This window comes from Geotrypetes seraphini, chromosome 3 (genome assembly GCF_902459505.1).
Source record: "Geotrypetes seraphini chromosome 3, aGeoSer1.1, whole genome shotgun sequence".
NCBI lineage: Eukaryota > Metazoa > Chordata > Amphibia > Gymnophiona > Dermophiidae > Geotrypetes > Geotrypetes seraphini.
This window is the reverse complement of record NC_047086.1, coordinates 288,434,179-288,458,313: the sequence shown is the minus strand read 5'-3', so window position 1 is coordinate 288,458,313 and position 24,135 is coordinate 288,434,179. Positions and strand designations below refer to the sequence as shown.

Genomic DNA, 24,135 nt, shown 5'->3' with positions numbered 1-24,135 from the left:
GGAGAGTCTGGAACAGAACTGGGGCAGATTGTTCTTATGGGGAGACACAGAAAGGTCTATTTGAGGAGTTCCCCCATTGGGAAAAAATTTGATAGAGAGCTGGTGAATTGAGCATCCATTCATGAGGTTGCAGAATGCACTAGCACAAGCACAGGCTGAGGATATCAGCCCAAAAGTCTGCTTTTTTTGAAGGCTTTGAAAGTTTGGACTATTAATCGGCTGGAGAGCCAGCAGCAACTTTGGAAAAGCTTGAATTATACGTTTTTGAACTTTATTTGACTGACATTAACCAAGAGACTGTTTAGCAGTGTATTTTGTTTGTTTTGGGACTTTATTTTATATCTGGAATATCCTGACAAGATTGTGTTTTTTTCCAATGTGGAACTGATTGAACCTGAGACAAGCAAGCTGGGTTGAATGTTTTGTTTTGAAGAATAAAAACAGTTATTGCTTGATACAATACTTACCTGGTGTGGTGGTGTTCGCTTCTGTTAACCTTTTTTTCTTTCCTTGTGCTGCCCATAGCGGCTCACAAGAGTTTTCTCTTGCTACTGGTGCCCTAGGACCCATTGCCCTAAGGCTGCTGGTGACAGCATCTGGAGCTCTTAGGCTTCTGTGCAGGTACTCATATTTGCCTTAGGCAGTGCTCAGGTCTGAGTAAGAGATAGATGATTCCCTCATGACTCAGGCAGTCTTGTGTACTACCATTACAGACAGAAACTCTCAAAGGTGACTCAAATGAAAATAAAGATGTTCTATCGCATTGCTTCTTCAAGTTTATCCCTACTGCTGAGAAAGAATGATGTAAGAATCTAGGATGAAAGTTTCCTGAACAGAACAGGTACAGATGAAAAGTCAACATTCTAACAACAAGAACTTACCTTATATATTCAAATATAAACTGAGATTTTTGGGCCAGAAAAATGGCCCAAAAATGGGGGTCTCGGTTTATATTTGGATCAGCGTTGACCTGTCCCCCTCCCTCCCGAACCTGTTGTTAGGACTTTTCCAGGCCTGTGGTAAGACCTGGTGGTTCAGCAGTAGACTGGGGCAGAAGGGATCCCTTCCATTTCCTGCCCCAGCTGACTTTAAACAACTTTTATTTCCCTCCCGCCCCTCCACTTAGCTGTTAAGTCCCTGGTGATCCAACGGTGAACCATGGCAGAAGCGATCCTCCTTCGCTCCTGCCCATGAAGAGCCACTAGCTAATTGGCTGCCGGGAGTTCTCACGGTCCCGCGAATCCAGTGGATCTCCCAGATGTACCAGAAGCCTCGCCAACTCTCCGCCATCGAAATTCTTCTAGTTGCTCCTGAATCGCCTGATATCTTGTGCCACTGTCAAGGATCTCTGGAATTTCAATCGATTCTTTCTGTAGGAGTGCACGCGCATCTGCAATTGAGGTAACTCTCTTGTACACTCCACTGATGGTAATCAAAAGACCAAAAGGGAAGGTCAAATGATATCTCAAATTGGTCTTAGAAAGTGCTCTGGTCACTTCTCGGAATGCTCTGCACTTCTGAAAGGTGCTGGCCACCAGATCCTGATAGCGCTCAATCGTGCGGCCATTCCACATGAGGGGGTCCTCTTTGAGAGCAAAGCTCTGCACACAGACCACAACATCTTTAGGTCTGTCCCCATTACACAGTTCAAGAGCCTGATGTGCCTGTTCTATTCCCACATACAAATTGTCTTGAGCCATCAGACAGCGCAACAAATTGATCACCACCTCTTGAAGATACCAAAAAAGGAACAGTGTCCAGAAAATCTCGTACTCGAAAATGATTGCGCTGCATTCTATTGAGATCCTCAACCTTGTTGACCAACTCCTGCAGCTCTGCCCGGACATCCTCGACACTCTGCTGGGCACCCACTGCTGTCTCTGCACAGGTGTGAATACAGGATTCAACCACATCAATTATGGAGCCCAGTTCTGTCAGATCTGATTTGATCTCTTTCATCGCCACCGCTGTTATCTCCGTTTTTACTTCTGTGATCCAGGCACCCATATCCTCCTTGGTTAGGGGCTCCCCGCTAGCACACTCCATCTGCACCACATGCCACTGCCCTTCACCAGACTCCAACTCCACCAGTGCCCAAATCTGTTTCCACATGGTTGCTGCTGCATCAAACGGTCCACATATCAGCTCCCTAACTTCTCCCCCTTGCTCTTCTTTTTAGACACTATGGTTCACTGGCGACATGATTCAGCAACAGGATTCAGCAGCCTCTGCTCTTCGGGCAGGTAAAAATCACTCCTTTTTAACAGGGGTTAGTGTGGCTACAGGTGGAGCCCAAGAGTCAGGCAGCCATCTATACTAGTGACGTCACTTCCTCATGCTCTATCTCCTTTTTATATGTTGTTGCCAGCAGCCTGGTTCCACCCTGGTTAAGGTGGAGGCCATTTTTGCAGAATAGGCTCCCCCTTCCCCAGTATGTTGCCCAGTTCCTAACAACTGGCAGACAAATTAAGCCTAACAACTGTTGGGAAGCCGACATGGCAGAGAAAAAAACGACAAGTAGAACCACAGAAGAAATTATAGGGGGGGGGGGGGGGGGTAAAAAAAAAAAATTATGTGGGACAGGCAATTGCAATAAAGTTTATTACAATTATCTGTTACACAAAATTTTTTTTGCCCCCCCCCCCCCATGAACACTGCCCTCCCTACAGCCCACCAGGTACTATTTTGAGACCCTCAGTATGTTGCCATTGTTCTGGAACGTTGCCCACCTCACTGTTGTAACCTCATGCAAGCGCTTTCCTGCATCTGTACGCAATTGTGAGGTGCAGTGGAGAGGACAAATGCATAAAGAAGCAGGAAAGCGCATGCATGAGTTTACAGCAGTGAGGTGGGCAACATTCTAGAGCAGGGCTGCCCAAGTCCGGTCCTCGAGATCTTCTGGCAGGCCAGGTTTTCAGGATATCCACAATGAACATGCATGAGAGAGATTTGCATATCAAGAAGGCAGTGCAGGCAAATCTCTCTCATGCATATTCATTGTGGATATCCTGAAAACCTGGCCTGCCTGTAGATCTCGAGGACCAGACTTGGGCAGCCCTGTTCTACAACATAAGGTAAACATTGGAGGCAGTGCAGCTTGTGCTTGTGTACGTAATCTCTTGAACTCTTGCAAAATTCAGCACCTCTCCTGGCGGTGACTGCTTGATGTAAGATGATTGTTGTGTCCGGTGCTGGAGGAGGTGAGAGCTGAAGGCAGTTGTGGACGTGATCACCAGACACTTAAGGCACAAGTCGGATATTGATTCTCCCCTCTACAAAAAGGCTAGAGGAGTACACCAAAATCTTGTCTCTTGCAGTTGATACCTTAGATTAGAATCTAAATCATAATTTTGCATGAGGTAAAACTCTTTCCTTAATTGCTTCTGATAATTTCAGCTATACACAGCTGAAAGCAGTGCAACATGCAGAAAGTGAAAAACTATTTAAATTCACTTTCTGTATGTTGCACTGCTTTCAGCTGGATATAGCTGAAATTATCAGAAGCAATTAAGGAAAGACACATAAACTATAACGAGTTTTACTTCATGTAAAGTTGTCATTTCTTTAATAAGACATTAACTATTTTTCTGCGGCCCTCCAAGTACCTACAAATCCAAAATGTGGCCCTGCCAAGGGTTTGAATTTGATACAGAGCATCAGCTACATAAAGATATAGATCATCAGCTACATAATGCAGACCAGATAAAAGTAGCTGAGGAGATTCATCTCCCTCACTTTCCAAAGTGCCACTGCCTCAAAGTCGGAAGGGAGGTGTGCTTAGTTAACCTGTTCAACCAATGAATCTACTTTAGGCTGACTAAAAAGTTGCTGACACTCATGTGTCATAGGAAACAGCCTCAAAATGGTTCTTGCTACTTTGAGAGTCCCTTCAGGAGAATCCCACTTCTCCAAAATCAAGATATTAATGTCTTGATGTCAGGGAAACACAAATGACTGAACCCTAACTCCACACACAAGAGAAGAGGAGGTAGAAGGAGCTGGCTGCCTAAATTCAGCTCATGCAGAGACTCTGAAAAGAGGTCCGGTAAGGCAGCAGACTGAAACAAACGCAGAACCATGGTATCGTCTCCAGGTTCTAGAGACCAAATAGGATCCAGTGCCAGCATACATCCCCTGGTCCCCTGCCACGGAAGGAGCATCCATAGACAATAAAGGAACAGTAAAATTATCATCATCATCAGTGTCCCCTGAAAACAGGTCTCCCGAGTCCCAAACAGCGGCAGACTGAGAAGCAGATGTGCCCCGAGAGGCTATGCCTGGATGAGGCAAGTCCGTCAAGTAGCGGGACTGCGCAGGAGCATGGCTCTCCTGAAAGGCCTTCCACAAAAAATTCATGAATTCTGAGAAGAAAGTTGTACCAGGGAGCAAGGAGTCACTCTGTGATGACTCTACTTTATGTTTCTTGGGCTGCAGGGCGTCAGTGTCTTTTTGCGTGGAAATGTCACTATTTCCAGGCCCTGAAAACAGAAAAGGCCGCTCTTTTTGTCAGCTGAGCATGCAGTGGAGAGGTTAAGCTGGCCTGCTCCTGCCTCTCTGGTTTGTGCAGCGTAGCATCTGTCCAATCCTGGCATGAATGTGAGGTAAGAGAGTCCAAGGACTCCATCCCATCCAATTTTGAGGCCAAAAATTTGAGTTTTGGAAGTGCAGGAAACTTTTGAAAAAAAGCTAAAAATCCAATATCAAGATTTTTGTACCTAATATTGCAAAAAACAAAAACCAACCCAAACAAAACTAACTAAAGTCAAAAATCTGTGAATTTAGGATTTTTGAGGAGGGGGAACATAGAGGAACATGCAGGAATCCTCAAATATCTGATTTTCAGACATCCCCCCCATCTATTTACCTCAGAGGCTGTAACAGCCTTACTCACTGTGACCTGTGCTGGCAATGTGCTACAGCCTGCCTCAGCTCTTTGCAGTAGCTGGAAAGGAGAAAAATCACTCCCTCATGCTGAAAATTCCTCTTCAATACTGTTCTTCAGGCTGCCAGCCACACACGGTGTCTGACCATACCCCCACCCCTGCAGACTGAAGGATGCACTACCAGAAGGGGGGAGGTGAAAAATACAGCCTATGAGACACCACTAAGCCTCCTACGGATACCTAACAGCCTGCACTCAAACCCCTGTTAAGCAGTAGATGAGGGAAGTGGGGATGGCCCCGAGCTCTAAAATACTTATGCAGGCTAGCTAACAGGTACTACCAGGGATCGGCTTGTCAGCTACAGACCTCAGTTTGCTTCTTCTCAACACAGGAAGAACTAACACTAAAGGTGATAAGCTCCAAGCACTTATAAACACCGAATAAAAATAAAAAAACACGGGTACAATAAGAAAAAGGAGAAAGCAGAACAAACACTCCTTCCGGTTCACTGGCAGGTGGCAGTAGATCTCCCAGTGAAGTAGAAAGGTCACAGAAAAAAATCTAGAGTGGATTCCTTCTGCATATGGCTTGTGGCCAAGGGGAGATAACCTGTTTGTCCAGAATGACACACCTATTGCATTGGAAATAGTAGTAGTAGTAGTGATAAGAGAGAGGGGGAGATGCCAGATAGAAAGAAGGGGGAGGGGGATTGCAGGATGGAAGGTGAAAAGGGATGCTGGTTGGAGAAGGGAAGAGAGGAAAAATGCTGGATGGAACAGGAACAAAAGATACTGAGGGTAGATGGGGAGGGGAGATGCTGGATGAAATGGAGTAGAGAGAAGAGGGGGAGATGTTGAATGAAAAAGATAGTGAAAGACCAGGGAATAAGAGGAAGGGAATAGAAGAGCTGGGTAGGGGGAAGGGTTGGAAACTGTAGGTAGATTAAGTGAAAATAAGGAAATTAAAGGATGGATAGTGCAAATAAATGATATCTGGACAGAGAGGCAGAAAAATAAATAAAAGAAAGCAGATAAGATCAATGTTGTAGAAAGATATAGTGAAGAGAAAATAGAAGGAGACTGAAAATGACAAAAGGATGGGAAACCCTGACAAGAAAGAAGAGAAGAAAGGAAAGCAGAAGTTAAGGACAGGACCGACACAATTAGAAAAATTTAATGACCAGACATCAAAGGTAGAAAAAAGAACTTTGTATTAAATTTAGGATACGGTTGTGTAGTAGCTGTATTAATTTACTCTAGGTTGATAAAAATAAAATTTTAAATGGAAAATAAAGTAATACCTTTTTAATGGACAATACATTTTGACTGGTTTTTGCAGGCCAAACCTTCTTCCTATGTTATACCTTATTTTTCTTTTTTAAGATTTCTGTTTCTTGGACTTACCATGGGTAGAAGGCATAACTGTTAAGGGATAATTTTAAACTATTGTTTGTGGCTTGCACTTCTCATGTATTCTTTCCTATTTAATGCAGATTATAAGTATGACAGGAAAACTACTTGCATGCTGTTAAAAATGTAAAAGTATGTGTCTAAGCACAAATTCTTCTCTAACTTAACCCTGGGAATTCATCTTCAAAATACAAACAACCTTACTCATGTTCAGGCACTAGCACATAGGGCAATTTTATAAATGGTCGTTTCTGCAAGCAATGAACTATTTTTCCCATAGAGATGAATCTTAAGATAATTCTCCCTAGCTCAAGTGTTATAGCTGTGATAACTTCCAGCACACAAAAGCTCAAAGCCTTACCTGGAAAATGAGGTATAGTGTTGCCATCCAACTTATAAGCAACGCCAACTTTGATTTCTGAAAACACATCCAAAATATCCAATTTGGTAAGTGCCAATCTGTTTACAAAAGGAGAGAAAACAATAAGTTTATTACAGAATTTTTTATTCACATCTACCAGTGCCTTCTCCTCCACAGAATGTAACTGGAGTCCAGCCACATAGCAGATGCATACTGTATTCAACTGTCACTGTGAAACTATAACAAAGGGATGAAAATAAAAGTTTAGGTGGCACTAGTCCAGAATTTAGAACTGACCATACATATAAATAACAGCACTTCTTTACTACGCTATAACAGCCTTCCTGTAACATCAAGTATCTGTTTCAGTCTTTTGCATTTAAAATACTACAAATTTGATAATCATTTTTCCAAAAAGATGTCAAATACATTTATGAGGAAACCACTGAAAATTAGAATGGGCATCTCCTCTAACAAGCTTAAGGGACCTTTTAGTACATTATGGTAAAGGTTTGCAGGTTCCATAAGGTAATAGCCAAAATTGCTGCATAACTGCAAATGCTCTATGTAAATTACTGGGGCCATTATCAGTATGCATCCATTTAGTTAATAAAGAGAAAATACATTTACCTATGTTAAGCACGCAACATGGATGCACTTAATGCTATTCATTCAAATTGTGTTAATGAACCTGCATTATCCACTGTAGTAAAAGTTATTTCACAGTAGGTTAGTGCAGAGGTGGGCAACTCCAGTCCTCAAAGGCCGGAATCCAGTCAGGTTTTCAGGATTTCCCCAATGAATACGTATGAGATCTATTTGCATGCACTGCTTTCAATGTATATTCATTGGGGAAATCCTGAAAACCCAACTGGATTCCGGCCCTCGAGGACCAGAGTTGCCCACCCCTGGGTTAGTATAAGTTAACTGCAAGGTACAATCAAGCTCATTCCCAGTCCTGTTTTACTCTATATAGTTAGCAAGCAATTCTTCAACATGGTGCCTCAATGCTGCACACTGAGTGCCAGTTCTATAAATGGCATCTCAATGCCACAATTCCGTTGTAGAATACTGGTCAAATTGGTATAATATGCCTAAATTTAGAAGGTCTGTGGCAGGTGTAAACTGAGACACCTAAGTAGGTCATGCAGACAGCACAACTTTTGATATTCTATAAGCTATGTACATAAATAGAAGACACACTCATTTTCTACCCACCTGTATGTCCCCCAGAACTTATGTGCACTCTTGTATAATAGGAAATACTGCATTTGCACACATAAGTGCTAATTAAGGCATCACTTGCATATGCAAGACACATTTAACTCAGGAGTCAGGGGTTCGTTGGCTGACAACTGTGTACGGAGGAGTGCTGAGAGGAGCAGGCACTGCCAGGACAACCTGGGTCAGGACCTCCGTTATGTCAGCGGAAAATCCTTGATAGGCAGTCACAATAGCATTGCAGTGTTTACAGTGCGTGGCTGGAGACGCAGTACAGAAGTATGACAAAGAGGCACATACCTCTGGAGTTCAAAGAAGGCCATGGGAAGGCAGACACTCTGCCCTAATTTTTCCTAACTACAGGGAAGAAAGAGAAGAACAAAGATGGCTCCACACCTTCCACAAAGCTATTAGTCCAGTGAACAAACATGCACAGGCAAAAGCAGCCTCAACAAATTCTGTGGAAACATCTTCCACTCCTAATTCTAACTCTGGTATTTCTCTTAGTCTGGTAGCAGGGGTCCACCCTTATCTATGTCTCCTTAAATATCTCCAAGGGAGGTTCTCTTATGTTCTTCCACACCCATTTAGAGTTGTTGGAAATGTATCAACTAAGACTCCTAAATCCTTATCTCCAGGAATAAAATACTTTATCCAGTGCTATGCCTTGATTTGGTCTTTGCTCCTACATAGAGAATGACATGGGAACAGAATTTGTCCCCATCCCCACAGTTAACCGTGAAAACCATCCCCGTGTCATTCTTTAAGGAGAAATGGAAGAATCAGAGTATCAATTGACACAGCCACTGACCCTCAAGCCTTGCATTGAAGAATGCTGGTGTAGAAGGACTGAGATCTGACATTATACTGGCTGATTTTTGGAAATCCGCTACAAGTGTTTGACTACATTTCAAGAAACTAATTATATTTTCTTAGATCCAGAAGGGTGAGCTGCTGATAGACCATAGATAAAGATTAGTATAATTAGAGATTTATATTGAATAAACAGCAACATTTAGTATAGTGAGAAAGAATATTTTGGTTTCCCTTTACTATGGGATCCTTTTATTAAAGTGCGCTAACAATTTAGAATGCTAAAGATGAGCGCAAGCTAAATGCTTAGATGCCCATAGGATATAATAGATGCTTTATGAGATAGATCAGTGTTTTTCAACCGCTGTTCCGCGGCACACTAGTGTGCCGCGAGATGTTGCCTGGTGTGCCGTACGGTCAGGGCCGCCATCAGGGCAGTACCACCAGTCTAGGGAGAGGGGCGGTCCGCCCCACGTGGACAGGAGAGAGCTGGACGGGGGACCCGCGGAGTTCAATACATCTCGAGTCGCAAGGCTCGTCTTCTGTTCCTGCCTGCCCTGCAGCTAACATATAGCCGATCGCAAGCGTTCCCCGATGTCAGCGCTGACGTCGGAGGGAGGGCTTAAGCAAAGCCTGCCCTCCGACGTCAGCGCTGACGTCGGAGAATACTTCCGTTCGGCTATTTGTGTGCGGCAGGGCAGACAGGAAGCAGAAGACAAGCCTCGCGGCTTGAGCTTCGTTTTGCTGAGAAAGTTGCAAAGATGGGCTGGTAGGCAAGTCGGAACACAAAAGGGGGGAGGGAGTGCGTTTTGGACACAAGGCATGAACTTGGGAGAGAGGAAGGGAGGGAAAGAGATGCTGAGGTGGGGGAGGGAATGGGTTTTTGGACACAGAAGGCATGGACTTGGGAGAGAGGAAGGGAGGGGGAGAGGAAGGGAGGGAAAGAGATGCTGAGGTGGGGGAGGGAATGCGTTTTTGGACACAGAAGAAATGGACTTGGGAGAGAGGAAGGGAGGGAAAGAGATGCTGAGGTGGGGGAGGGAATGCGTTTTTGGACACAGAAGAAATGGACTTGGGAGAGAGGAAGGGAGGGAAAGAGATGCTGAGGTGGGGGAGGGAATGCGTTTTTGGACACAGAAGAAATGGACTTGGGAGAGAGGAAGGGAGGGAAAGAGATGCTGAAGTGGGGGAGGGAATGAGTGTTTGGACACAGAAGGCATGGACTTTGGAGAGAGGAAGGGAGGGAAAGAGATGGTTGTGTACACAGGGAATAGAAGAAAGGAGAATTTTTGGTCATAGGGAGGGAGTGAGGTACAGATAGTGGCATACCAGGGTGGGGGGGGGCGGTCTGCCCCACCCCGGGTTTACGTCCCAAGGGGGTGCACAGCTGGCCACCCTCCAGTGTTGTCCCTAGGCCGGCAAACTGCGGCTCTTTAGCCACTTGAGTGCCACCGCCGCCAACGGTGTTGTTGGCGGTGGCAGCATTATAAAATACTTTCTTTGTGTTTATTTGATTCCTATTCAAGAGAATTACTTTATATATAGTCAATATAGGCACAGAGTTAAATTTTTTAACATTTTCTAATGGTGGTGTGCCTCGTGATTTTTTTTCATGAAACAAGTGTGCCTTTGCCCAAAAAAGGTTGAAAAACACTGAGATAGATGACAGGAGCCTATGAGAGACATTTACAGGTTGTGAGATCTATTCCTGCATTTTGCTGGAGTTGCTGAAGTCATGGGCTTGTACGAACTGGTTTCAGTTCAGCTGCTGAGATGCTAATGTGTCATATAAACTTTTAATCACCTGGACTCTAAATAGTTGACATCGTTAATGAATCTCAAAGGGAAGCCTCAGCCCCACCACTCCACCGCAAAGCCATTTTTCAAATTGCGGGAAGCTTTACGCCACGCCTCATCATTGGCTGTCCGCTTTTTTGTAGTGACGTTTTCTTTGTTCTAATTTTTTTATGCAATGTAAGTATAAAAAGTTTTTCATTGCGTTGTTCGCATTTCCTCTAATAAATATATATAAATATAAAGTGCTTGTAAATTTGTACTTAGCGTGTGTCACAGCCAAAACCCAGGAGTCTGACCCGACATGTTTCGCATATACTGCTGTATCAAGGGTCCCCCGAGGCCGCTGCTGTCATCCGACTCCAAAGTTTTAAGATCTTTCTCTTAAAACTTTGGAGTCGGACGACAGCAGCGGCCTCGGGGGACCCTTGATACAGCAGTATATGCGAAACATGTCGGGTCAGACTCCTGGGTTTTGGCTGTGACACAAGCTAAGTACAAATTTACAAGCACTTTATATTTATATATATTTATTAGAGGAAATGCGAACAACGCAAAAAAAAAACTTTGTATACTTACACTGCATAAAAAAATTAGAACAATGAAAATGTCACTACAAAAAAGCGGACAGCCAATGATGAGGCGTGGCGTAAAGCTTCCCGCAATTTGAAAAATGGCTTTGCGGTGGAGTGGTGGGGCTGAGGCTTCCCTTTGAGATTCATTAACGATGTCAACTATTTAGAGTCCAGGTGATTAAAAGTTTATATGAGACAGGACTGGACCTTAAGAAATATCCTAACTCATGCCATAGCGTTCTTGGGAGATGCTAATGTGTGGCATGTGAGTGTGTAGATTTCTTGCTGTGAAGTTTCTCAAGGACACCAACCAGTGCTGGAAAGACAATGAGCTATTTGACAGTGCTGAAAGCAAATGCAAGTCAGCAAGACACTCCATCCGAGAACCTAAGAACTGATAAAGTGATGCCAGGCTAATGCACTGATACTGATGTACCCGTGTGAAGAATGGAAACTTCAAAAAGAAGAAAGTTCCCTAAGCTATGCCTGTACAGGGCCCCCCAGGGAAGAATAGAGGCATGGACTAGGAGAGGGTTAGACAGGCAGTTGGTCTGCTCCAATAGGATGATACATATTCACAGCCAGGGGAATGATCTTTCTGTATAAAGCCCCTATGCTGTGGCAGTTTTTTTAGAGAAGCTGCACCATACTTACAGAAATATGCTGGCACTGTTTGTATGAGGTTTTTTCTCTCCATTGTATATGAACAAACTGATTTATTTCTGATTTGACAAATGCTGCTATAATACTTATTACTAGAATAAAAAGTTATTTGCTTTGGAATATACAATGTAATCTTTTGGGTTTTATTTTTATTGGGGGGGGTTCCTTCATGACGGATCCCCAGTGAGGGAAAGTAAGCAGCCTTTTACTTCACTTAGTATTTAACTCGAAGTATGGGAAACAAGATTCTGGATCTAGAAGCTGTGATGGAAGAAGATGAGTTGCAGTCACGGGACATGGTTCACGAAAAACCATGACTGGGATGTAGTTATACCAGGCTATAATCTGTTCAGGAAAGACAGGGTAGGAAGAAAAGGATAGGGAGTAGCGTTAAAGATCATATTAAAGCCGCACAATTGCAGGATCTGCAGGGCAAGGAAGAGGCACTGTGGATCAATTTGGAAAGAGGGAATGGTGAATATATTTATACTGGTGTGATATACAAGCTTCCTTCACAGACGGAAGAAGTGGTTATATTCTGAATGTCTACTATTAAATCTCTGTCCACATCTTCCTACCCTGTCTTTCTTGAACAGATTATAGCCCAGTATAACTACATCCCAGTCATGGTTCTTCATGAACCACGTCTCTATGATTGCCACTATAACAACTCATCTTCTTCCATCACAGCTTCTAGATCCAGAATCTTGTTTCCCATATTTCAAGCATTAGTATATACTGCTTTCCAGACATTGCTCCCTTTTCCCATCCGTGTAGAGATATTCAGTGATTTACTTACCTGAGGGCTTATACTCACCTGGAGGCTTTGATCACCCTGCCCCATCACTTCTAGTTTAAAGCACTCTTCAGTAGATTAGCCAGCCTGCTGCCAAAGACACTTCTTCCTTTCTTTGATATATGTACACCATCTCTTGGAAAATCATCCCATGGTCCAGGTAGTTAAAACACTCTTGACAACACTATTCATGTAGCCCCACATTCATCTCCAGGATGCGAGCTTCTCTGCCCTGGCCTTTACCTTCGACAGGGAGGATGGAAGAGAATACCACCTGTGCACCTAACTGCTTCACCTTCCACAAAGTCGCTTTTGATACGTTCACAGGGGTACCTGGCAGTATCATTAGTGCCAAAGTGAATGAGCAGCATCAGATAATAGTCATCAGGCTTGATGAGTCTCGGAAAGCTCTCTATAACATCTTGTATTTTGGCACCAGGCAGAAAGCATATCTCTCGTGACATTATCATTAGTGCCATCGTGTATCATTAGTGCCAAAGTGAATGAGCAGCATCAGATAATAGTCATCAGGCTTGATGAGTCTCGGAAAGCTCTCTATAACATCTTGTATTTTGGCACCAGGCAGAAAGCATATCTCTCGTGACATTATGTCTGTTCTGCAGATAGATGCTTCTGTACCCCTCAGAAGGGAATCGCCAACTACCACTACCTTATGCCTCCTAGTGGTCAAGGATCCAGTAATTTGGGGGATTTCAAGCTTTGGTCCTTCCTCTCCTTGGGATGCTCTCATCTCTTCCACTTCCAGGTCAGCAATGTTCCTCTTCTTTTTTTTTTTGTAAATGTGTAAATACTTGAACAATCGCCTCATCCAAGCACCCACTACCAGACACAGAAAAACGCACTCCCCATTCATACCCCCCCCAATCAAGGAAGTAAAAAGAACAAAACTACACGACGGCCTCATAGCCACTCGAGCCGCAAGGCTGGACAACCAGATCTCCAACCTTCTGATGACCACCCCAGACTATAGGACGTTCAGAAAAGAAATAAAAACCATACTTTTCAAGAAATTCCTGAAGCAGCAATAACATCACGACCTCTTAGTAACTCTAAAACTGACATTTGATCTACCCATTACCGCACTAATAATAACAAAAGAACCTCCGCTATGACCACCTATTAATTCTTTTACAAACCACCTCACCCTCAACAACCCATTAAATGTTTATAAGATCTACAACTTACCTCTCTAGCTAATCATTGTAACTCTGTTTTTTTTAAATTAACCTTTTGTAATCCGCCTTGAACCGCAAGGTAATGGCGGAATAGAAATCCCTAATGTAATGTAATGTAATGTAATGTTTATTATCAATTCCAACATAGTGTACAAGCAACCAACAGTACAAAGGTGCAATGCTCAGTACAGAGAAAAACAGGCAATATACAGGAAAGATATATTGTATCAAAGTACAGTCCAGTTGCAATCAACAATTTTCTATATAAGACCCCCCCCCAGTTGCAATTCACCTTTACAAGCCGCAATCACACCATCCAAAACTCAACATGCGTACCACGTTCAGTCACACACCCCGCTATCCACTAATGAACAACCCAGGAGGACCCAAATGGAATAGGGAAATTCTGGTCTGCCCCTGCTGGTCACTGGGGCATAGTAACAAGGCAGCTTTCCAAAGACCCACATAACATTGATGTTCCACCCTCCTCCCTTTGGGAGTCTGTTGTATTTCATACCGGGCCACCTGAGCAATTCTATTGAGCCAATGGGTAAAGGAGGCCACCCGATCAGACTCCCAATGGTGCAATAAAAGTTTTTTCACTACCACGACAGTCATGTAAATGACTTTCCTCTGAGGGAAAGAGAATCCTGCCTCCAATAATCCCCTTTGGTCTCCCAGTAAGAGCATACCATAATCCCAGGGGATAGCGCATTGAACTATCTTCTCCAAAAAAGGAAGAACATGCAACCGAAATGCTGTAGTAGGGCACTCCAGGAAGTGATGGACCAGAGTGCCAGAAGAGCAATTACACTTAGTGCAAATATCCCCCTCCCAAAGACCCATACGGGCCCCCTGTTTCTGAAATATATATGCCCTGTGTAGTATCTTAAATTGTATCTCCTGCAGCTCCTTAGAACTGCCCACAGCATGGACATGACCAAACAAATCAAGGAACTCTTTCTGATCACCCAGAAGATCCAACTCCCCCCGCCAGACAGAGGCTACTCCGTCAATAGGACCCATAGATGAGGCCGCCCATAACACCTGATACCAGGTAGAAAGTTTATTCATTGCAGGGGGTATCAAGAGAATTTGTGCCTCCAGGGGACCACAGAGCCAAGCTTCCTATTTCTGCTGTAATGAAGTATAATAGTGGCAGACCTGAAGATATGCCCAAAAATAGCTCAAAGGCATATCTCACCGCTCCAGAAGCTGGGCAAAGGTAGGGAATACTCCCACCCACCCATCCCATACCTCTCTCAGTGTCTTACACCCTCTCCGCTCCCAGTCCCGGAACCTTGAAGGGCCCATCCCTGGGAGAAAGGCAAGATTGCCACACAAGGGCAGCAGTACCGACGCATCAGGTGTTTTCTGCTGATTTCTCCTCCACCACTTCCACGCTATCCGAAGCGGGTGCAGAAGAAGCATTTTAGGGGATCCCCCAGGACTGCCAATGGCTGCATGTGTAGTAAAGCCAAAAATGAATGTGGTGCACACCAAGAGGTAAACCACCCCCCTGGGGAGTAATTGAAATGACCTGCCTACCCCTCATGGATAAAGCGAAACAAAGCCGCTACATTATAAAGTTTGATATCCGGAAGATTCAACCCGCTCCTATGTCGATCCAACACTAGCTTATTATAGCTAATGCGAGCTCTTTTTGTGGTGCCAAATAAAGGTTGAAATAATGAAGCGAAAGGCCTTCTCATCCCTAGTAGTTATCCAAATAGGGAGAGACTGCAATGGGTGAACCGCCTAGAAGTCTTTCGACTATGGCGGTATAGAAGAATAAAGCTATTATTATTATTACAAGAGTTTTAGTCAAGGCTCACTGCCCCACAGCCCAGCAGAAGCTTTCTCCATCTAGTACAAAGGTCCCTGATTTGATCAATATGGCGGTGGACAGTATATTGGTACATGAGGGAAAAATTAGGACTCAAATACACCCCAAGGTACTGCATCGGCCCACAAACTAGAGGTATAGAAAGAGCAGAATGCCAGGCCTCTCTGTCAGTGGTGCCCAAAGGCAAAAGCTCAGACTTTGCACAATTGCCTCGCAAGCCAGAAATATTGCCAAAGGAGCGCTCCACCGCCAGCAGCTGGTCCAGGTCCACATGGGGTCTGTCGAGATAGAGCAGGATGTTGTCGGCAAAGAGATTAATATGACTCTCCCTATCTCCTATCCGAATATCCTGAAGGTGAGGATCGCCTCTAAGCTTGACCGCCAAGGGTTCTAGGGCCAGTACGAAAAGAAGAGGTAACATCCCTGCCAGGTCCCCCTGCCAAGCAAGAAAGGATCTGTAAGCCCCCCATTCACCAACAAGCGAGCTTGCAGACTAAGATATAAACTACGAATCCATTCATGTATGCGGCCTACCAGTCCAAATTTTTTGCAAGACCCAAAATAGATATTGCCAAGATATACTATCAAAGGCCTTCTCCATATCCAGCCCCATTATAGCCAATTTACCTTCTGTCAACCTTCCTCAAGTATAGTGCCATCAGTGCCTGGTAAGGTTCATAGAGATAAAACTTACCTGGTCTTCATGGATTAAGATTGGAAGAAAGGCATTCAAATGTTGGAACAGGATTGCGGCCAAGAGCTTGGCATCTTGGTTAAGCAGGGAAATTGGGCAGTACGATCCCACCTGAGCAGGGTCCTTCCCTAGTTTAGGCAGCAAAACCACATGTGCCATATTCTGGTGCCCGAGTCCCTTCCCCAAATGCATCGCATTATAAGCGTCCCCCAGCGCAGTGGGTATAAAATCCACCAGGATTTTATAGTACTCCAGCCCAAATCCATCTGGACCAGGTGCTTTCGTGAGCTTTGATGCCAGCCTGGATCTCTCCCGTCATAAATAGGGCATTCAAAATATCGAGATGTTCTGCCATCAATTGAGGCAATGCAATATTTTAAAAGAAGTCATCCCTGTCTCCTGTTGCGAATAGAGGGTCTCATAGAATTTGACAAATTGTTGCCGAAACTCCTCCTCTCTCGTATATAAAATTCCCCTTTTATCTTTAATAGACAGGATTACCTGATGCTTTCTCGATGGGCGCACTAGATTAGACAGAAGCCATCCCGTCTTCCCACCCCCACCTATACAACTTATAACGTTGGAAATAAATAACCCTAGTAGCCCCCTGGTTCAAGATGGTATCCACCTGGTGTCGCACATCCCGCAAATGAACTTTATCTTCCTCAGATAATATAGCTACGTGTCTCCGTCTCAGACCTTGCAATTCCAGGGATAACCTCAAAAGATCAGCATCCTGCGGCTTCTGTTTGCTAGACACGTAAGCTATAATGAATCCATGAATCACTGCTTTGGAAGCCTCCCAGAAGACTACTGGGTCTATGTCAGGTGTCTGATTATTGCGACAATACTCCAGCCAATGGTCTTGGAGGTACCGACGAAACTCCAGATCCTTGTACAGATGGCTCGGGAGCCGCCAGCCGCACATAGAAGGCTCTGCCGTGATCCAGACCGACATTATCATCAGCGAATGGTCTGATAAGAAAACATCCTCAATGGTAGTAGCAACTACCCGGGGGAGCAAAGAGGGTGACGCCAGAAATAATTCAAGCGAGCATAAACATCATGAGGCTGTGAATAAAAAGTATAGTTGTGTTCAGTAGGGTGCAAGGTCTGCGACAGATCTAACAGATGCAATTGGTAAAATAAAAAGTTGACCCCCCCCCTTGGCTCCATGGCATGATTTAGCTGATCTACAATTCACAGTCAGATCTGCCGTTATATTGAAATCTCCCCCCGCAAGGAGTTGGTACTTGGAATACATGGCTACCTTGGCAAGCAACTCAGAGAAGAAACGGTGACTATACATGTTGGGAGCATAAAGGTTACAAACATCCATTTCTGACCCCACAATTCCCCCCAAACTATCACATATCTCCCCTCCTTATCCTGTAGGACTTTATGTATATTTAACGACAGTTGTTTATTTATTTATTTAAAAATTTATATACCGCATACAACTATGTGGTTTCCATATCACATATAACATAGACATGTCTAAACATCGTTAATCGTCCCTGTTATAATAGGGATAGAGCACAAATTCAATCAATTCAGAAATACAAGCAAACTTTAAATCATATATTGATGTCAGAAAAATTCTAAAAAGCAATGAAACAGGATCGCCACTCCTCTCCTTCTGGAATTAAAGGAAGAGGAACAGCTGCAGAGAGATGGGTTTCCTGGAGATAGGCTATATCAATGTGCTCTTTCTTGAACCAATTCAATAGTTTCTTTCTCTTAATGGGAGAGTGAATCCCATCCACATTGAACGTTGCGATTCAGAGCTTAATCTTTATCAAAGTCAGCTCTAGAAGAACCAACATGGAACCCTTGAATTGAGACAGACAGAAAGAGGGCCCCCAGGCTAGCCCTTCCCCCACCCCCATCCTAGACATTTCCTATAAAGGATATGTGAGCTATAGTCTACCCCTCACCTCCCAAGTCCAGCCCATAATACAACAGCAGCAAGAATGTGAATAACGGGGCAGCCCCAACACTCTTCTCCACAACCCGCCCCCCCAACCACATCCATACACCCCTCCAATCATACCACTCATTCCACTCATTCACTCACTCCCCCAAGCCACAACCCCTCTCCCCCCACCTCCATAGAGAACTTCCCCAGGATACTTCCCACCCCCCAAACAGTAGAGAAAAAATAAGAACAAGAAAAGTAGTACTCCCATAATGGAAGACAGTTAGCAAGAAAAATAGAGATCATGGATCCGGGGTATCCGTGATCCAACACTCTCATGATAACACAAGACTCCATAATAGTATACTAAATATAACCATCCGGTGGAACAGGGCACCAAACCGCTCAGTCTCCCGGACTGGGGATATCAATCCCACGCCACAGGTCCCCAAAGGAAAACTGGAAATCCAGGCCCAAGTCCACAGGTGGGCCACACTGCACAGCTTCCATCCCACCGATCATCTGAGCAACAGCCTGAATGAACTCCCAGAACAGTGTAACCAGAAAATAGGCCACATAACTCAAGAGGCCTCTGGAGCAAGGGGGGAGTTAGGCTGCGCCACCAACCCGTACCTCCAATCCGGCAGGTCAGCAAACCACAGGAGGGCAACGGAGGAAACAACAGGGCCCCATACACCGGCTCTCAGGGAAGAGCCGCAGCCACCCTCACTCCACTGGACCTTCTCTGCGCTCCTCAGGGCCTCTTGCAATGTTGATGGTATCCAGGAACTGTTGCGCTTCCACTTTAGTCTCAAGGGTATGCACCTTGCCCTCCTGATAGATCCTCAGGCTCGCAGGGTAAACTAAGGCGAACCTCATGCCTTTTCGGTGCAGGGAAGTACAAATTGGCGCCATTTCCTGCCTCTGTAAGGAGACGCGTACCAAATAATCATTAAACAGAAGCAGACTTTTCCCCTCATACAGCAGACTGCCTGCGGTGCGGTAAGCTTTTAAGAGTAGTTCTTTCTCCCGCCAGTTTACATATTGGGCTATTGCTGCTCTAGGCTTAGGCTTATTCCACAAGTTGGGTCCCAGTCTGTGCGCTCGTTTGCATACAAAGGTATCTGTTATGGCCTCCAGGCCCAGGTGATTGGGCAATCAAGACTGAAAGAAGTGATAAAGATCGCTGGTATTCTGCAGCTCCGGGAGCCCCACACCCCTCAGATTGTTGCAGGGCTGGCGGTTCTCGGTGTCCTCAAGTTTGTCCGTGAGGGCTGCCACCTGTGATTGCAGGCTGTCCATCTGCACCTGTACTCGTTGGGCCTCGTCTTCTCCCGCAGAGATTCTCTGTTCTGTCTCTGTGATCCTCTGGGGGTAAGCATCAAACTTTTCATTTATGCCTTCCACCGCATAAATGTAACTTATTCCACCGCATAAATGTAACTTATTTAGGCAGTCCTTGAGGGTGGTGGTGACGAGGCAGGATATCTCCTGGGCCAATTCTCCTAACTCCAGAGGTGCGAGTATGGGGGCCACCGCCATCTTAAGTTCGGCATGCTGAATCTGCCCTTAAGAGTTTTTGCAGGCTTAGTGGGCATACCTTAGCCCTGCCAGTAAGGAAAGTAGCACTATTTCCCGCAGCAATAATCGATCTCCGCAATTGCCACTTTGATAACTCAAATCGCGCTGTTTGGAGAGATTTATAGCATGTTTTTGGAGAGTTGGATCGCAGAGCACAGCAAGCACGTATGTTCACAATAAGCGCATCACATGACCCCCCCCCCCCCCCCCAACAGTATTCCTTAATCTGAGTCCAGCTGTCTTCCCCTAAGCACAGCCTCTTCTTCCCCACTGCTGGAAATCTTTGATGCCTCATGAACCATTTAATCAATGTACCTCTTATTCTCATAGATGCTTCTCAATCTTTCCACCTCCTCTCTCAGTTCCTTTACTTCTTTCATGAGAGATTCAAGCTGAAGAAAGCTTGCACATGGAACCACTCCCTCTGCTTGGGTAACATTTTCTGTCTGCACAGAGACAGAAGTTAGTAACCTGAGCAGCAGTTTTGGTGATACGATGTTTCCTAGCCATATTGCGGTTGCAAAAGTACTTACACCTGGAAAAATAAAGAAAGGGCAGAAAAATGCTACCAAAGTAATGCCCTGTTCCTGGTAGGCTGAAGAGCCTATAAATCAAAAAGCTCTAACTTGGGGTAGGCGAGAGGGAATTAAATTAACACCAGAGCCTTTCCTCAACAGCTATTTTTGCCCTAATCTGATATTATGCCCTGAAATGCAAGAACGTTCATGATTTTTAACAAACAAATTCAAAACAAATTCAAAACAAATTCTAGGAAGTTTTTCTTTACTCAGCGGGTGGTGGACACCTGGAATGCGCTTCCAGAGGATGTAATAGGGCAGAGTACGGTACTGGGGTTTAAGAAAGGATTGGACAATTTCCTGTTGGAAAAGGGGATAGAGGGGTATAGATAGAGGATTATTACGCAGGTTCTGGACCTGTTGGGCCGCCGCGTGAGCGGACTGCTGGGCACGATGGACCTCAGGTCTGACCCGGCAGAGGCATTGCTTATGTGCTTATGTGCTTATACACTTGAAGGAGTCTGTTTTAGTGAATGTTACTGAAAATTTATAAAAGAAGAAATACGTTTAATATTTGTTACAGGCCTCCCTAGATGCTGCCATTGCTTTGGTATGTTGCCTGGCGAGCTGAATCCAGAAGGGATATAACAGAAAGGAAGATTAGGTTTTCACCTTCATTATTCTTTTTTCTATTAGTCCCTGGAGGATTCAGTATGGCCTGTCCTCTCTGTGTAAGCTCAGTTGTTCTGAATTGCCTGCTTTCTTTGGCCTCAGTTATTCTCCTTACAGGCTTCAGGATCTTACAGCCAGTAGATGGGTCCTGTGGGATGTTTGTTCTTCTGTGAATATGCATATTACCGAAGGCTGCTTCATGTGGGTGCTCACTGCACACAGCAGGTTAGCTCTACATTGTTCTTCAATGTTTTTTCTGTGTTGCCTTTTGCCTGTTTATTATTTGTTTTCATGTTATGCAGAGCAGCCTAGAACAGAGAGGTTCCCCTGTACCCCCCTTATTTTGTCATGGATATGTTCCGGTACGTTGCTTGGCTTTGGGACTGAAATGTAGGGGGCTCTAACTCTCTCTCTAAGGTAGGAGGAGCACAAGCTCAGAAAAGTGTTTGGATTTCTGAAACTCCCTAATTGCAGGAAGGGATTGACAATCTAGCGTACTGAATCCTCCAGAGACTAACAGAAAGAAGATTAACGAAGGTGAAAACCTAATCTTCCAGTATTTAACTGGCGTTCTTTTCCAAATTTTAGAGTTATATTTTATTGTAAGCCACTTTGGGCTAGATTCACTAAAGCTTCCAATCCTGTACTGATGGTTGCGATTGTTCCCTGACCTGATTCACTAAATTACTGTGCAATGAATCACTGACCCGATCCAACCCACACATGTAAATTAGTAAAACCACTTGTAAAATAGCAAAGCAATTGATTCAGTAGTAATTGCTTGGCTATTTTGAATCGGGTTTTACTAGCCTAAAACCCAACTGCTGCAGACCTTTTGGTAACTGTATTACTGACAGGTTTGCCGTTTTTTTGACAGGTCTGCCTGTCTTTTTTATTCATTTTTTTTTCCATTAAAAAAAAATAAATAAATAAAAATAACAGACAGACCTGTCAAATAAACGACGACGCTGCCCCCCCTCCGACAACTCCCCCACCCCCACACAAATGGCAGGAAGGATGCCCACTCCCCCCGCCACTCCCACAAAGCCGCTTAAAAATATGGAAGGAAGGATGCCAACTCCCTCCTGCAGTGGAAACCCCCCCACCACCGTTGACCCATATCCTCCCTCCCCTTACCTCCTCGTACCTTTAAACGTTGGGAGCAGGAGGGGTGCCCAGTCCCTCCTGTTCCATAGGCCTCCAGTGATCTTCGGGAGCAGGAGGAAGCGCAAAGTCCACCTGCTCCTGCTGCTCTGCTGACATGATGCAATGCCGGCCTTAGGCCCCGCCCCGGTGCATCATGTGATGCACAGGGAAGGGTCTAAGGCCCTGATTGGCTCAGGCTCCTAGGGCTCCTCCCTTGGGAGAGGCCTGAGGCACCTGAGCCAATCAGGATCTTCCTTAGGCTCAGCCCTAAGGAAGTCCCTGATTAGCTCAGGCTCCTTGGGCTCCTCCCTTGGGAGAGGCCTGAGGCACCTGAGCCAATCAGGGCCTTAGGCCCCTCTCCGTGCATCACATGGCCGGCATTGCGTTGTGGTAGGCAGAGCAGCAGGAGCAGAACTTTGCACTTCCTTCTGCTCCCAAAGATCATTGGAGGCCTACGCAACAGGATGGACTGGGCACTCCTCCTGCTCCCAACGTTTAAAGGTATGGAGAGGGGAGGAGGGGAGCATGGGTTGATGGCGGTGGGGGGGTTTCCATGACAGGAGGGAGTTGGCAGTCCCTCCTGCCATATTTGTGTGGATGGGTGGGGGGCAGCATCGGTAATTTCGGGAGGGGGTCCCAAGGGCAGGAGGGAGTTGGCATCCCTCCTGCCATATTCGCACAGGTGGGGAGGGCAGCCTCGGGTGTAGCAGCTGGTTTTTTTTGGGGTTGGGGGCGCTGTCGGAGGGGGGAGGCTTTTTTTTTTCATTGGCAAAATATTTTGCAAAATATCTCTGCCATTATAAAAACAAAACAAAAAACCCGGCAGAAGCCCTGACAGCAGTGGCAGGAGGCTGCTTTTCCTGTCACTACTGTCAGGGCTGCCCTGACTCAATCGCTCACTGAGTGACTGAGTCGGGGAGTTTGCATGCAACTGATTTGCATGCAACAAAGATAGTGAATCAATCGCTGTTTCAAAATCAGCCAACAGGGATTGAATCATTATCTTTAGTGAATCTGGCGCTTTGATCTGTGTTTAGCAATGGCAGAAAATCAAGGTTTTTTAACAAACATTGCAACTCCACCCAGACAACACCTCTGGAAATGCCTACATGTATATCACATAAAAGTAGGAATACTCAGTATGCCTAATTGGAAAGCTAAGTGGGCATCAATACAGTCACCTAAGTGTCTTTATAAAATAATATCATAAATCTTGCTGAAATTACTGCTTGAGAATAGATTTTCCACATATAGAAATACATGAACAAGCGGGCCTCTACACACCTTACCTGGTGGTCTAACGGTGAAGCAGGGCAGGAGCTATCGTCCTATGCTCCTGCCCCGTGCAGGAGTTCCGTGGTATCACAAGACTACAGTGGGAACTCACGGCAGCCATTTTTGTGGATGCTCTGCACAGGGCATGAGCATAGGATGATCGCTCCTGCCCTGTTTCACCGCTAAACCACCAGGTAAGGTGTGGAGAGGTCTGGAAGGCAGGAGGGAGAAAGGGATGGGTCAGAGCCGGTCCTAAAAGTTATTTGCATTTTTACAATATTCACGGGCCGGCTCTACCCCTAACACCCGCGAATATTGAGGGGGGAAGTGTATTTGAGCTAAATTAATTCAGTACATATGTTCTTGTCACTACACATAATTTTACACAGGAAGTGATTCTATAACAGTCATATATGTCATTTTCCACATATAGAACAGGTTTTAATTGTGGAAAAGGCTTTCTAAAATAATTAAACCCCCTGCTCCCACACACAATATGCCTACATTTTCACCACTGAAAATTACTCACGCAGTAAATCCATTAATCATATGAGCATAGCGCAGTAATACAAGATCAAGCCAGCCGCATCTTCTTTTCCTGCCAGTTGTTACCCCATACTCGTGGCCTCGTGTCTGCAGAAGTTCTCCAATTTTCTATTAAAGGGCACACAATATGATACAATTAAGAAAGATATTAACAAGGAAACATTAACCTCCCCCCCCTTTACAAAACCATGCAAGAGATTTTTAGCACCGACCAACACAATGAATGCT

General features: G+C 44.9%; 1 protein-coding gene across 2 annotated transcripts in view; it reads right to left on the bottom strand.

Moving 5' to 3' along the window:
• ADSS2 (adenylosuccinate synthase 2) overlaps positions 1 to 24,135 on the bottom strand; it is a 247,389-nt gene that overhangs the window by 24,154 nt on the left and 199,100 nt on the right. For both annotated transcript variants that reach the window (XM_033936570.1, XM_033936571.1), the window contains 2 exons: positions 23,891 to 24,015; positions 6,654 to 6,751 (listed from right to left, as the gene is read on the bottom strand). In XM_033936570.1, coding sequence (XP_033792461.1) covers positions 6,654 to 6,751; positions 23,891 to 24,015 — 223 coding nt within the window. The remainder of the gene's footprint in view (positions 1 to 6,653; positions 6,752 to 23,890; positions 24,016 to 24,135) is intronic.